The sequence below is a fragment of the Oxyura jamaicensis genome, chromosome 27 (assembly GCF_011077185.1).
Source record: "Oxyura jamaicensis isolate SHBP4307 breed ruddy duck chromosome 27, BPBGC_Ojam_1.0, whole genome shotgun sequence".
In the NCBI taxonomy this organism is placed as follows: domain Eukaryota; kingdom Metazoa; phylum Chordata; class Aves; order Anseriformes; family Anatidae; genus Oxyura; species Oxyura jamaicensis.
The window spans coordinates 1,165,254-1,176,378 of record NC_048919.1 but is presented as its reverse complement, the minus strand read 5'-3'; the positions used below and the strand labels follow the sequence as shown (position 1 = coordinate 1,176,378).

The 11,125-nt window shown below is 61.2% G+C and overlaps 2 protein-coding genes across 2 annotated transcripts; one reads left to right on the top strand and one right to left on the bottom strand.

Annotated features, from left to right (window-relative positions):
- Window positions 1-31: 31 nt before the first annotated feature.
- Window positions 32-3,584, bottom strand: PSMC5 (proteasome 26S subunit, ATPase 5). Its single transcript, XM_035347748.1, is given in 13 exon segments — window positions 32-138; window positions 393-479; window positions 588-698; window positions 841-939; window positions 1,042-1,232; window positions 1,392-1,500; window positions 1,502-1,519; window positions 1,726-1,956; window positions 2,083-2,139; window positions 2,472-2,569; window positions 2,672-2,741; window positions 3,161-3,232; window positions 3,425-3,584. Coding segments are annotated over 13 exon segments (1,236 nt in total). The 5' UTR covers window positions 3,464-3,584; the 3' UTR covers window positions 32-84.
- Window positions 3,585-3,946: 362 nt separating this feature from the next.
- On the top strand, window positions 3,947-10,839 carry FTSJ3 (FtsJ RNA 2'-O-methyltransferase 3). Its single transcript, XM_035347730.1, has 22 exons — window positions 3,947-4,069; window positions 4,194-4,304; window positions 4,378-4,483; window positions 4,687-4,733; window positions 4,813-4,892; window positions 5,124-5,223; window positions 5,353-5,547; window positions 5,644-5,759; window positions 6,563-6,667; window positions 6,844-6,944; window positions 7,020-7,100; window positions 7,190-7,342; window positions 7,655-7,790; window positions 7,898-8,103; window positions 8,205-8,325; window positions 8,408-8,501; window positions 8,751-8,904; window positions 9,013-9,089; window positions 9,262-9,364; window positions 9,508-9,691; window positions 9,772-9,866; window positions 10,160-10,839. Exons 2-22 carry the CDS (start codon window positions 4,238-4,240, stop codon window positions 10,347-10,349), a joined length of 2,511 nt encoding a protein of 836 aa, XP_035203621.1. The 5' UTR covers window positions 3,947-4,069; window positions 4,194-4,237; the 3' UTR covers window positions 10,350-10,839.
- The last annotated feature ends 286 nt before the right edge of the window (window positions 10,840-11,125 follow it).

Genomic DNA, 11,125 nt, shown 5'->3' with positions numbered 1-11,125 from the left:
TGTGGCCCATTTCCCCAAATCAGTGCACAGATGTGGCCACAGCAGCACTTTATTAGAGATAACGCAGCCCAAATCTCACCCTTCTTACTTCCAGAGCTTCTTGATGGACATGTTCTTCTCACTGTCCTTCTGCATCACCTGGGCAAGAAGGAGATGCTCAGTTCCCAGGACACAGCCTCATTTTCCCCAGAAGACTACTGAATAACCCCCCAACTGCCCTTAAAACCAAGCTCCAGCGCTGCACAGGGAAGGGGCTCCATCCCCTCCCACCCCACCCACAGCCTCTCCTTCACCCCCCCCGCACCCCTTAGTGCTGGCGTTCAGCCCCAGGCGATGCTGCCGGGGACAGTCTGTGCCCACGGGCAGGGGGGAAGGAGCCCCACGCCACCTACCTTGGCAACAGCCATTTCAAAGTCCTCTTGTGTGACGTGCACCCGCCTCTCCCTCAGCGCGTACATGCCAGCTTCTGTGCACACCCCCTGCAAGGGACAGAAACGCTTCAGCAACCCCACCCGGTCAGGACGGAGAAGGGGCAGGGCCGCCCAGAGCCCTCAGCCAGCCTAGGGCTGCGGCAGGGCCCGCCTCACCTTCACTTCCGCGCCCGATGCTCCCGGCATCAGCTCAGCAATCTTCCGCAGGTTGATGCCCCGCGTCAGGTTCATTTTCCGAGAGTGGATCTTGAGAATGTCCAGCCGGGCCTGCAGGACAGCAGCAGCAAGGCGAGGGCTTAAGGCACAGGAGTTATGCCCAGACAGGGCTGGGGACAACGCGCTCCACCCCAAGGAGAGGACCTGGACTGCAGGGGACTGACAGAAGTCCTGCCCCCCACCCTCCACCCACCTCCTCGTTGGGAGGGGGGAACTCGATCTTCCTGTCGATGCGGCCAGGGCGCAGCAGAGCCGAGTCCAGGATGTCGATTCGATTCGTGGCCATGATCACCTGCAGCAGGAGAGCAGCCCGTCACCACAACCACGCACCCCGCTGCCGCCACAGGGCCAGCAGGACGCTGCCCTGTCCCCAGGCAGCTCAGCACCCTCTTACCTTGATGTTCTTGGTGGCCTCAAAGCCATCGAGCTGGTTGAGAAGCTCCAGCATCGTGCGCTGCACCTCGCTGTCCCCGCCAGAGCCACCCTCCAGGCGGGAGGAGCCAATGGAGTCGATCTCATCCATGAAGATGATGGAGGGGGCATGTTCCCGGGCCATCACAAACAGCTCCCGAACCATGCGGGCGCCTGCAGGGACCGGAGGGAGCTGAGCCCTGGCACCGCGCACCCACAGGTCACCATGCCAGAGGTGCTCGTCCTGCTGCGGGCCACCCCAAGATGCAGGAGCCCTCAGCGGGGCTCCAGCTCACGTTGGCACCGGGTCGGCCTCGCCCCGCTCCATTTTACCTTCACCGATGAACTTCTGCACCAGCTCAGAGCCTGAGACGCGGATGAAGGTGCAGTCGGTGTGGTGGGCCACAGCCCTGGCCAGCAAGGTCTTGCCCGTGCCGGGGGGGGCCGTAGAGCAGCACGCCCTAGAAGTGCCACGTGGGGACCTCAGCACTGCTGCCAGGGTGCTCAGCACTCCTGGGGAAGTGCGGGCGCTGCTGGCAGCTTTTGCTCCCACACAGCCCCCGGGCCCAGCCAGCCCCCCAGTGCTGACAGGACACGTGGGGACCCCTGCAGGGGTGACCCAGCCGGTGCCACCTCCCCCCCCAGGCCCACAGCTGTAGGGACTCGCCTTGGGTTGGGCAATCCCCAGTGCCTCAAAAAGTTCTGGATGCTTGACTGGCAGCTCGATCACTTCTTTGATCTCCTTTATCTGCTTGTCCAAGCCGCCGATCATCTCATAAGTGGAATCCGGGACCTTCTCCACCATCATCAGGGACACCAGAGGGTCCACTTTGTTGGGCAAGATCTTGTGCAGCGTGTAGCTGTCGTTGCGCAAGGCCACGCGGCAGTTCGGGGTCACCTGCGCCAAGAGCAGAGGGGAGCTCGGTGCGTGGATGCACAGCCCTTCCATGTGACCCCACGGCAGGGAACGGGACAGGCAGCGCAGAGCCCCACACATCCCCTCCCGTAGCCCCCTGACACTCACGTCATTAATGTCAATGTTCTTGTCCACGTCCACCACAAATTTCCCTTCTGGGTGCACCTGGAACAGCAGTTGCCACCGTGAGGGTTACTTCCCTTCAAAGTTCCTAGCCACATGCCCCAAACCCACGCACCGCAGCGGTGAGGTGCCAGAGAACCCAGCCCCACCAAACACCCTGCACCCCAGGTGGCTCCTGCCTGCACGTGTGTGGTCGGGGGCTGGAGCCGCTACTCTGCAGAAGAGAGCTCTCACTCCTTGTTTTTTAAGTTGTTACACGTCCTCCAAAGCTTGCGCTCTCGTGGGGACAAAGGAAGGGTCTGTCCTGCCCCACCCCATCCACGTGCCGGGCAGGAGTGGGCCCTGCTCGCCACTGCGGTGGCTCAGCCCCGTACCTTGACGAGCACTTTCTTCTTGTCCATGGCTCTCACCACCTCCCCCACGTAGGAGCCCTGCTCCTGCAGCAGTTGCAGCTCCTCCCGCAGCAGCCGCACTACGGAGAGAGGGGGGACATCAGCACAGGTTTTGGGGGCAGCCCCCTGCAGGATTGGTCATAGAGCCCCACGCAAAGCAGATGAGAGGAGCGGAGCCGTACCTTTAGCGTTCAACTCATTCCTCTGTGCTTGCAAGCGCCGCAGGTTCTGGCTCTTCTCGTTCACAATAAGCTGCAGGGAAAGAAGCTTTGCTGAGTTCTCAGCATCCTCGCCTAACCACCCACACCAGCCACAAGCAGGCTCCAGTACAAGGATCAGGGACAGCCAGCTCCTGGGATGGGCATGAGGTGAGGGCAGCACAGCCCTTCCCAGGACTGGCAGAACCTCATCACCGAGAGCTGGGCAGCACTGCTGTCACCTCTGCAGGCTGAGGCTCATCTTGGTGACCTAAAACTTGGTCCACAAGTCTTGCTTGGAGTCGCCCCTCCCGAGGCAGCGCTCCCTCCTCGCACCCCAGCGCGGGGTGCCCAGAGGACGGGAAGCAGCCACAGAGCCCCGCGCGTGCTCTGGAGACGAGAGCCGGAGCAGAAAGCGGCCGCGAAGCGCGGCAACGCCAGCAGGGCGCCCCTGCCCCCCCAAGGCCGGCTCACCTGCAGCTCCTCGATCTTGGACAGGTAGTACTGCCGCAGCCCCGTGCCGCCCTTCCCGTCGTCCATCTCCATCTGCGGGAGAGGACAGCTCAGCGGCACCGCGCGTGGCGCCCCGGGCCCTCCCGCCCCCGGGACGCCGCCGCCTGAGTCAGTCCTGCCGAGTCACGGCGCCCGGCGGGCCCCTACCGGGGCAGGACCCGGCGCCGCCCCGCGAGCAGCCCGCGGGGACCCGGCCGCCCCCGGCCGCCCCCGGCGCGCCCCGACCTGCTCAGGGCCGTCCACCGCCATCTTCTCCGCCGGCATCGGGCCCCCGCCGCCCCTGCCGCCGGCACCAAAGATGGCCGCTAGGCCGCTTCCGTCGGCTACTCCACCCCGCGCGGACGACGTGCTGACGTCACTTCCTCCCTGCCCGCCGCACGGGCCAGCCCTCTCCCGCCCGTGAGAGGAGGAGCGCCCGGAGGGCGGGGAGTGCGCATGCGGGTTACAGGCTGAGCGGCGCTGCGCTGCGCATGCGTTTTCTGCGCCCGATCGGCAGGCCGCGATTTGGATGCGCATGCGCGGTGCGGCAGAGACTGGGAGGAGCGCGCGTGCGCAGTAGTTTTTCGGTCGGGTCGGTGTTTGTCCGCCATCTTGGTAAGGTCAAAGGCGGCTTATCCGCGCTACGAGCCACTAGAGGGTGACGAATAGGCCCGGAAAACCCCTTCCCGAGGGGAATCAGCCTCCTCCCAGCCTCCGCTAGTCAGCCCGCCGGGTGGCGTCAGCCCCAAGGCAGTGCAGCGGCGCCACTCCTAAGATGGAGGCGAGGGCTAGAGGAAGCGGAAGTCGGGGAGGTGGCGCGGGGAACGCCGGGACGGCGGCGGAGGCACGCGGTGGGGCCAGGGACAGGAGCGGGGCCGCGATCGTGTCGGGGTGCGGGGGCCGGGGGCACGCGGGGCCGTGAGGGCGCTCCGGGACGGGCGGGCGCACCGGGCCGCGCCGCCCCTCCCCTCCCCTCCCCTCCCCTCCCCTCGCTCACGGTGCCCCTTCCCTGCAGGTCTGTGCCGGGACCCCCGCAGGGCCCGAGCTCCCCGCGCCGCCATGGGCAAGAAGAGCAAAACGGGCAAGAGCCGGCGGGACAAGTTCTACCACCTGGCCAAGGAGACGGGTGAGGGGCCGCGGGCCGCGCGCCCTCCCGGCGGCGCCCCGCAGCGCCTAAGGGCCGCCTGTCCGCCCCGCAGGCTTCCGCTCCCGCTCCTCCTTCAAGCTGCTGCAGCTCAATCGGAAGTTCCAGTTCCTGCAGAAGGCCCGGGTGTTGCTGGACCTGTGCGCGGCCCCCGGCGGGTGGTGAGTGGCGGCGGGGGGGCCAGAGCTGGTGGGGCCGGAGCTGTCCCGGGACCCCCTCATGAAGCAGCTCCCGTGCGTTGCGGGGGCTCGCCCTGGTTGCTGGCCCCGAAGTCGAGATTTAGCCCAAACCTCTGACGGCGCCGTGCGAGGTTGAGGGTTCTCTTGGAATCGTGCCGTAGCTTTGGTCCTCTCCGTTCTCGTAGGCTGCAGGTGGCTTCCAAATTCATGCCGGTTTCCAGCTTGATCATTGGTGAGTGAGATGGGTGGTATCAGGGATGGGCTGGAGCATAGTGTCAAGGTACAACATTGACACCTCTGTCTTATGCCAGGAGTGGATTTGGTCCCTATTAAACCCATTCCCAACGTGGTGACACTGCAGGAGAACATCACAACCGAGAAATGTCGCCAGGTGAGAACCTGCATCCCCTGTCCTGAGTGTCACCGCTCCGGGTCTCAGCAGGTCTGTTGGGGGGAGGGGCACCACCCACCTGTCTGGGGCTCACCGAAGGGTACAATGAGGGCAAGGGGTTGAGCGGAGCACCTGGATAGGGAGGCTTGACCATAGGTTAGGGCTGCTGCCTGCCGGCTTTTGCAGAACAAGAGGGGTTAGGTGAGGCTAACACAAGCCTCTGTTCCTTAGGCCCTGCGCAAGGAGCTGCAGACATGGAAGGTGGACGTGGTGCTGAATGACGGAGCACCTAATGTGGGAGCCAGCTGGGTGCACGATGCCTACTCCCAAGGTGAGGCCCTCCTGGTGCAGCTGGGGGGAGGCTGGCACGCTGCGGTGGCAGCGGGGCGCACTGCGGGACGGGGAGTCACCCGATGTGCATGCTGGCAGATCTGCTGAGTGTTATTCTCTGCCTCTGCAGCCAACCTGACCCTCATGGCTCTGAAACTGGCCTGCGAGTTCCTCTGCAAAGGCGGTTGGTTCATCACCAAGGTTTTTCGCTCCCGGGACTACCAGCCACTCCTCTGGATCTTCCAGCAGTTCTTCCGCAAGGTTCAGGCCACCAAGCCCCAAGCCTCCCGCAATGAATCCGCTGAAATCTTTGTGGTGTGCCAGGGTGAGCAGCTGCGGGCACCTGCAGTCACTGGCAACCTGGGCCACTGGGTTAGGACTGGGGAAAAAATGTTGGTGTCTTTGATTTCTCCCACTCTAGGTTATCAGGCACCAGACAAAATTGACAGCAAGTTCTTTGACCCAAAATATGCCTTCAAGGAGGTCGAGGTCCCTGCCAAGTCTGTTAGTGAGTTGATCAGCAAGAAGAAGCCAAAGGTATGAGAAGGGGGAACTGCTGGGGTGGGCAGGTGTCACTCATCAGAGAGCTGGCTCAGGGGAAAAGGCACAGCCTGACAGAGGGTCTGGCTCTGGGGAGGCTTTTCCCTCATTTTCCTCCTGGCAAGTGACCCACTCCTTGTGGGACAGATGGACAGGGAAACTTGTGGGGCGGCAGGTAAGTCTGTGGAAATCAGAGACAGATGTCCATGGAGAGCTCATTAGCAGGTAAAAAGCTGCAGGAGTGAGGGAGGAGGGTGCTGGGCAGCCATCCAGTTTGCCTCGCTGGGCAGCACGGCCAAACACAACTGAAACAAGCTGGGGATTGGGGCCAAAGTAAAGATGCCCAGGGAAGTGAACAACGGGGCATGCAAGGCACTGGAATAACCACTGTTGTTGAAGTATAAAGCCTCAGAAGGTGGCGCAGAGATGGAGAAGCAGTGAACAAAGTGTGAGGTTGATGATGGTTCAATCTCTCCTGGCAGTAGTTAGCCCCTGGGTTTGTGTGTCTGTGAGGTGACTTCAGGTTACCCATTAAAACCTGCATCAAGTAGCCTTAGCTAGGCATGGAGCTTCTCAGACCTGTCGCTGTCACCTTCCTGTCTGAGGTGGGGCTGTGAGAGGCGTTATAGAGCTGGCCATGTTATTCAGTAGGCAGGTGGGGGCTGCCCTCGTGCCTGAATCGTTTGGGCATCTTTAGGGGGACACTGCAGGAGGGCACAAATTATGCTGAATCATTACTGCTCTGGGGATGGCAAAGCTGTCTCGTACCGTGCTGTAGCTCACACGGCGCCGTCCTGCAGGCAGAAGGCTACACGGATGGTGACACGACGCTCTACCACCGCTTCACCCTGATGGACTTCCTCAAGGCTCCCAACCCCGTGGACTTCCTCTCCAAGGCCAACGAGGTGAGCGCCCGCAAGGGGGATTTTGGTGGCACCAGAGCCAGGTCCCCACGAGCACAGAGCAGCGACAGAGGGCAGCCGGGTGCCCCAGCAACGGCCCTGGCCCTGTTCCTGCAGAAGGGAAGCAGAACAAAAGCTGGACCTCGGGACTGATAGCCCTATCCCTCTGCTCCATCCAGATCATGCTGGGGGATGGAGAGCTGGAGAACCACAGTTCCACCACAGAGGAGCTGCGTCAGTGCTGCAAGGACATCCGCGTGCTGGGGCGCAAGGAGCTCAGGTACTGGGGGGGACTGGGACAGGGCATCGAGCTGGGCCTGGGTGGATGTTTCTAACAGGCTGCCTCCCCGCACAGAGCCCTGCTGAACTGGAGAACGAAATTGCGGCGTTTCTTGACCAAAAAGCTGAAAGAGCAGGCAAAGGAGCTGGATATCAAGTAGGAGCAACAGCGCTGCCCCAAGGCACCAGCGTGGTGGGACAGGGCTGCTACTAGCAGGGGTTTGTTGACCTCCTTCCTTTTGGCAGCCTGAGCTCTGGTGAAGAAGAGGAAGGCCAGGAGGAGGAGGAGAAGAAAACGTTGCCAAAAGCCACAGCTGATGAGGCAGGGAAAGAGGAAGAGGAGGAGGTAGAGCTGGCATTAGCGGAGATGAAGGCCAAGGAGCTGGCAGAGCTAAAAAGGTAAAAACAGCTCAGAAAAGGAGAGCTGCGGTATCGTGCTAGCATAGCATGAGGGGTCAGGGTCTGTCTCCCTGCAAACAGGGGTGGGGTCTGGGGTTCTCAGGGTTGTCTGCTTCTCCATGCTGGTGAAGCAGCTGTTCCAAGCTGGCATGGGCTCTCTGCCCAATAAGAGGTCTCCTCACAGTGGGTTGACTGTTGCAGGACCCCAAATCTTCTCAGAGATCAGGCATCAATGTGGCAGTAGACGAGATGCTGGGAAGTGTGTGCATGGGGAGGGGGAGCAGCGTAGCCTCATTCCTTTACCTTCTCCAGAAAAAAGAAGAAGATCTTGAAGGAACAGCGGAAGCAGCGTGAACGTGTGGAGCTGAAGATGGATCTCCCTGGTGTCTCCATTGCTGATGATGGCGACACCAGCATGTTCTCCCTCCAGGCTATCCACAGGACCCAGGTGTGTGGGCTGGAAGCGACCAGGCTCCCAGAGCCACCAGGGCTGGGACGTATGAAGGCACGTGGCTGAGACTCAAGCTCCTGACTCCAGTCTCACTTGCATTGCAGCTGCTGAATGAGGTGGCCCGGGGAGACATGGCATCAGCAGATGCCCTTCTGGAGATGCAACCTGGGGATGATGACATCTGTGTCTCTGATGCGGACGAAGCTGACGATGTGTCCCTGGCCAGTGATCTGGACCCAGAGGAGTTGGTGGAGATAGAGGCTCGTCAGCGCCAGCTGGAGCGGGAGAAACAAGAGCAGGGTGCAAAGAGGTGAGAGCTGGGGGAGGCCGTCCTGAGGCAGGGGCCCCCTTGAGAGCAAATCCAGAGAGTGGCTGTACTGGTTGGGCACACTGATCCTGCTGCTGTCACAGGGTGAAGCCTAAGGAGGAAAAAGAAGAAGAGGAAGAAGACGAAGTGGAGAATCCTCTCCTCGTGCCTCTGGAGGAGAAGTCAGTGCTGGAGGAGCGGCAGACCAGCCTGTGGTTTGGGAAGGTGAGTCCCAGTGGGTCAGAAAAGGCAGGGTTTTTCCCCAGCTCTGCCCTACGTCCCCTGACCCATGGCTCCCTGTCCCTAGGACGCCTTTGCCGGCATTGAGGATGACGCAGATGAGGACCTGGAGCTGGGGCAGTCGCAGATGTTGGCTGAGAGACAACGCAAGTCCCTGACAGGTAGTGGGGGCTGTGTTGCTGTGGGGAGCACAGAGGGCCGTCCCCATGGCCTCACACGGGGCACTGGATCAAATGGCAATTCAGGTGCCGTACTGAGCAGAAGCAGAGACCTCCAGAGGTTGCTTCCAGCCCGTGTTGTTACACAGCTAATGAGCTAGGGCTAGTGTTAATTAAGCTGTACCTCTAGGGGAAGGATCTGCAGTGGGATCTGCCTCAACCTTCTCTCACCCACTGGTTCCCTCTCCCCAGACAAAGCAAAGAGAAAAGGGCAGAAGAAGAAGAAGAAGGCTCCTCAGGAGGACACCATGGCCGAGCCTCAGCCTGCAGCAGACACAGCAGCTGATGCTGATGCGCAGGCTGAGGAGAGCAGCGATGATGATGACAGCAGCAGTGATGAGGAGAGGTGAGGGGCGAGAGAGGGGCAGTCTGGATATTCTCCTGCAGCTCTACATTTCTGGAGAGCGGGGAGGTGAAGACACTAAGCTCTGATGCTCTCTTCTTCTCCCCACAGGCCACCAGCACCAGTGGAGAGGAAGCGGGGCCGGGTCGAGCCGTGTGGCTTTGAGGTGGTGCCCATTGAGGACCCAGGTGAGTGGGGGGCGCTGTCTGCACCTGTGTGTGCCAGGTGATGCCACACAAGTCCCTCTTTGGGGACAGGAGGCAGGGTCAGATGGTGCTGGTCTGGGAGGGCTGCTCGCTGCTGTCTGGGTCTCAGGCTGTTTGCAGGTGGGCCAAGCTTTAACCTGTCTCTGTGCTTCAGTGAAGAAAGCACGTGTCCTGGATGCAGAGGGTCTGGCGCTTGGCTCCATCATTGCCACCTCCAAAAAGGCCAGGCGGGACCTGATCGACGACTCGTTCAACAGGTAATCCACTGTGGGTGCTGCAGGGGGAGCAGTGCTCGTTCTCTTCTTAGGGGACAGGCCACGGGGGTGGCAGATGTATCCGTGAGACTAGAACCTGGCAGGGATCCTGTGCCCCACTCACAACTCACCTGTTTCCCCCCCAGGTACTCCTTCAATGAGGAGGAGGGAGAACTGCCAGAGTGGTTCACGGAGGAGGAGAAGCAGCACCGGTGCAAGCAGATACCCCTGGACCGGCAGACGGTTGAGGAGTATCGGCAGCGCTGGCGCCAAATCAATGCCCGCCCCATCAAGAAGGTGGCAGAGGCCAAGGCCCGAAAGAAACGTCGGGTGAGTGGGGATGTGGTCCTGGATGGATGCTCTGTCCCCATCGCCGATCTCCTTGTCCCTGACCCTTTGCTGTCCCACAGATGCTGAAGAAGATGGAGCAGATGAAGAAGAAAGCAGAGGCCGTGGTGAGCACGGTGGATATCTCAGAGCGGGAGAAGGTGGCCCAGCTGCGGCGGTGAGTGGTGAAGCTGGGCCCCAGCTCCTTCACGTTGCGCTGGGCTGGGTTACAAGGTCCCATCCCTGCAGCCGCAGCATGGGGCAGCTCCTGTGTATAACTCAGCAAGGCCAGGAAGGGCTGGGCAGGATCTGGCTGGGGCTGAAGGTTGGCAGATTAAGCAAGGGAAGCCGTGTTTTAGAGCACAGCAGAGTGGTTGGGCCTGATCTTGTCTTTGGGTATGTGCCAAAGCCAAATTCCTGGAGCAGGTTTCTTCTGAGGATGTCTGTTTCATCTTTCCCTTTCTCCCACAGCATCTACAAGAAGGCCGGGCTGGGCAAGGAGAAGCGGCAGGTCACGTACCTGGTGGCTAAGAAGGGTGTAGGACCCCGGGTGCGTCGCCCCCCTGGTGTCAAGGGACAATTCAAGGTCGTTGACAGCCGCCTGAAGAAGGATGTGAGGGCTCAGATGCGCAAAGACCAGAAGAAGAAACGCCGCAAGTGATGTGGGACTTGGCTCAGGGTGCTGGACAGGGCTGGTCCTGGCCCCCACCACAGCCTCAGGAGCTCCTGGCTCGTCCTGCAGCTCCCCCATCGTGGGGACAGGGCTGTGACAGCCACATGCTCCCGTAAGTCAGTGCCTTCATGTCATTGCCTCTTGTCCTGCAGTGGGGCAGGGAGGGTTGATTTGGCCTCAGGGCTGTAGCATCGACCCCCTGCCCACACTGGCAGTGTGGCTGCAGCTCTGGGGCTGTCACCCTTGCTGGTTCTCCTGGGGTGCTGCTCAGACCTTTGTGGTGCAGAGACAGCAACGTGCACCCTTCCAGTCCTCACTGTCCCCGCAGGGGTTGTGGCCACATTTGTTACGAAGTCCCAGGGCTGCATGGGGCTGCGGGTGCTGAGCCCTGAGGCAGGACAGTGTCTGAAGAGAACTGCTCTTCATTTGCAACAGAAATAAACCCCAGTCTGAGGTTGTCTCTGGGACTTGTCCTGCATCTTGGCAAGGTGCTCGGCCTGTGATTTGAGCTCTTATTTCCTTTCCTGCAGTGCCTGATGGACACAGAAAGGACCCTAGGTTGTACAGGGTCTGCGTCCCTTTGCTAACACTTTGGGGTTAGCCTGCTCACCTCAGCACACCTCAATTTATCTCTGGCCCAAAAGCTTGGGCCAAACAGCCAGCCAGCCCCAGGAGTTCCTCCCTGCCCAGCGTCATCCACAGTAGCCACCCCCCCCCCAGCCTCTGGTCAGCCCCACCGCCCTCTCCAAGTGGGGGGACGCAGC